The sequence below is a fragment of the Callorhinus ursinus genome, unplaced genomic scaffold, assembly GCF_003265705.2.
Source record: "Callorhinus ursinus isolate GAN/ISIS: 27379988/994484 unplaced genomic scaffold, GSC_fseal_2.0 scaffold640, whole genome shotgun sequence".
Classification (NCBI taxonomy): Eukaryota; Metazoa; Chordata; class Mammalia; order Carnivora; family Otariidae; genus Callorhinus; species Callorhinus ursinus.
The window spans coordinates 18946-19764 of NW_027397695.1; the positions used below are offsets into that span (position 1 = coordinate 18946).

General features: G+C 31.7%; 1 protein-coding gene across 1 annotated transcript in view; it reads right to left on the reverse strand.

The window, feature by feature from the left end:
* Window positions 1-297, reverse strand: part of LOC112818181 (ankyrin repeat domain-containing protein 26-like) — a gene marked incomplete at its 5' end in the record, with an annotated part of 17896 nt that extends 17599 nt beyond the window's left edge. Inside the window, 1 exon segment of the mRNA XM_073890532.1 lies at window positions 1-297. This exon segment is cut by the window's left edge and continues 18 nt beyond it. Coding sequence (XP_073746633.1) covers window positions 1-297 — 297 coding nt within the window.
* Between the last annotated feature and the right edge of the window lie 522 nt (window positions 298-819).

Here is an 819-nt window from a genome sequence, read left to right on the forward strand (position 1 = left end):
GTTTTGCTTTTCATTCTCCAGTTTAGACTTTAGCATTGTATTCTCAGTGGTCAGAGCATTAATCTGTCCACTATATTCTAATATTGTTTTTGTTAATGTTTCCACCTTCAGTTTTATGATCTCTTGAAGACTGACATTCTTTTCTTTTCTAATTTCAATGCCTTCACAATATTTCTTTTCCATGTCCTGGTTCTTATTGTTTATTGTGTCTCGATCCAGTCTTAGCATGGCAATTTCATCCTGCCACATGTGGGTTTTAGGCAACAGATCTTCTTCTTTTTCATGACTATTAGAAATCTAAGTAAAACAAAAGAGACTTTTAGCTGGAATTCAATAAAATGACATTATCATGATTTTCTCTGAAATTAAAGAATAAACTATGTTTATACAATGAATAGGTTGCAGTACGTGGATATCCCAACTGGAAAAAAATAAAGTTGGGTCCAAACCTCAAACTTTAGACCAGCATAAATTCCCACAGGTTCAAAAATTTAATTGAAGACAGTGAATGCATGAAAGGAAGAAAGAAACCAAGACAAAATTTTTAAGAATCTCAGAACTGGAAAGGTCTTTCTCTGATTTACAACAAACCCAGAAAGCCTGAAATAAAAGATTAATAAATCTGATTACACTAAAAACTGAATTTACAGTCTGATATCTAACACAGCTCCCCCACAATAAAATCCCTAGCTCTGCATTTATTTTGACAGATTAAATTTCCTAAAATTCTTTTTTCCTGACAATATTCCATAGAAATTCTACTTTTCTAACATTTCTATAGTCAGTTATAAGAATTACACCTACTGATAACTGACAAAT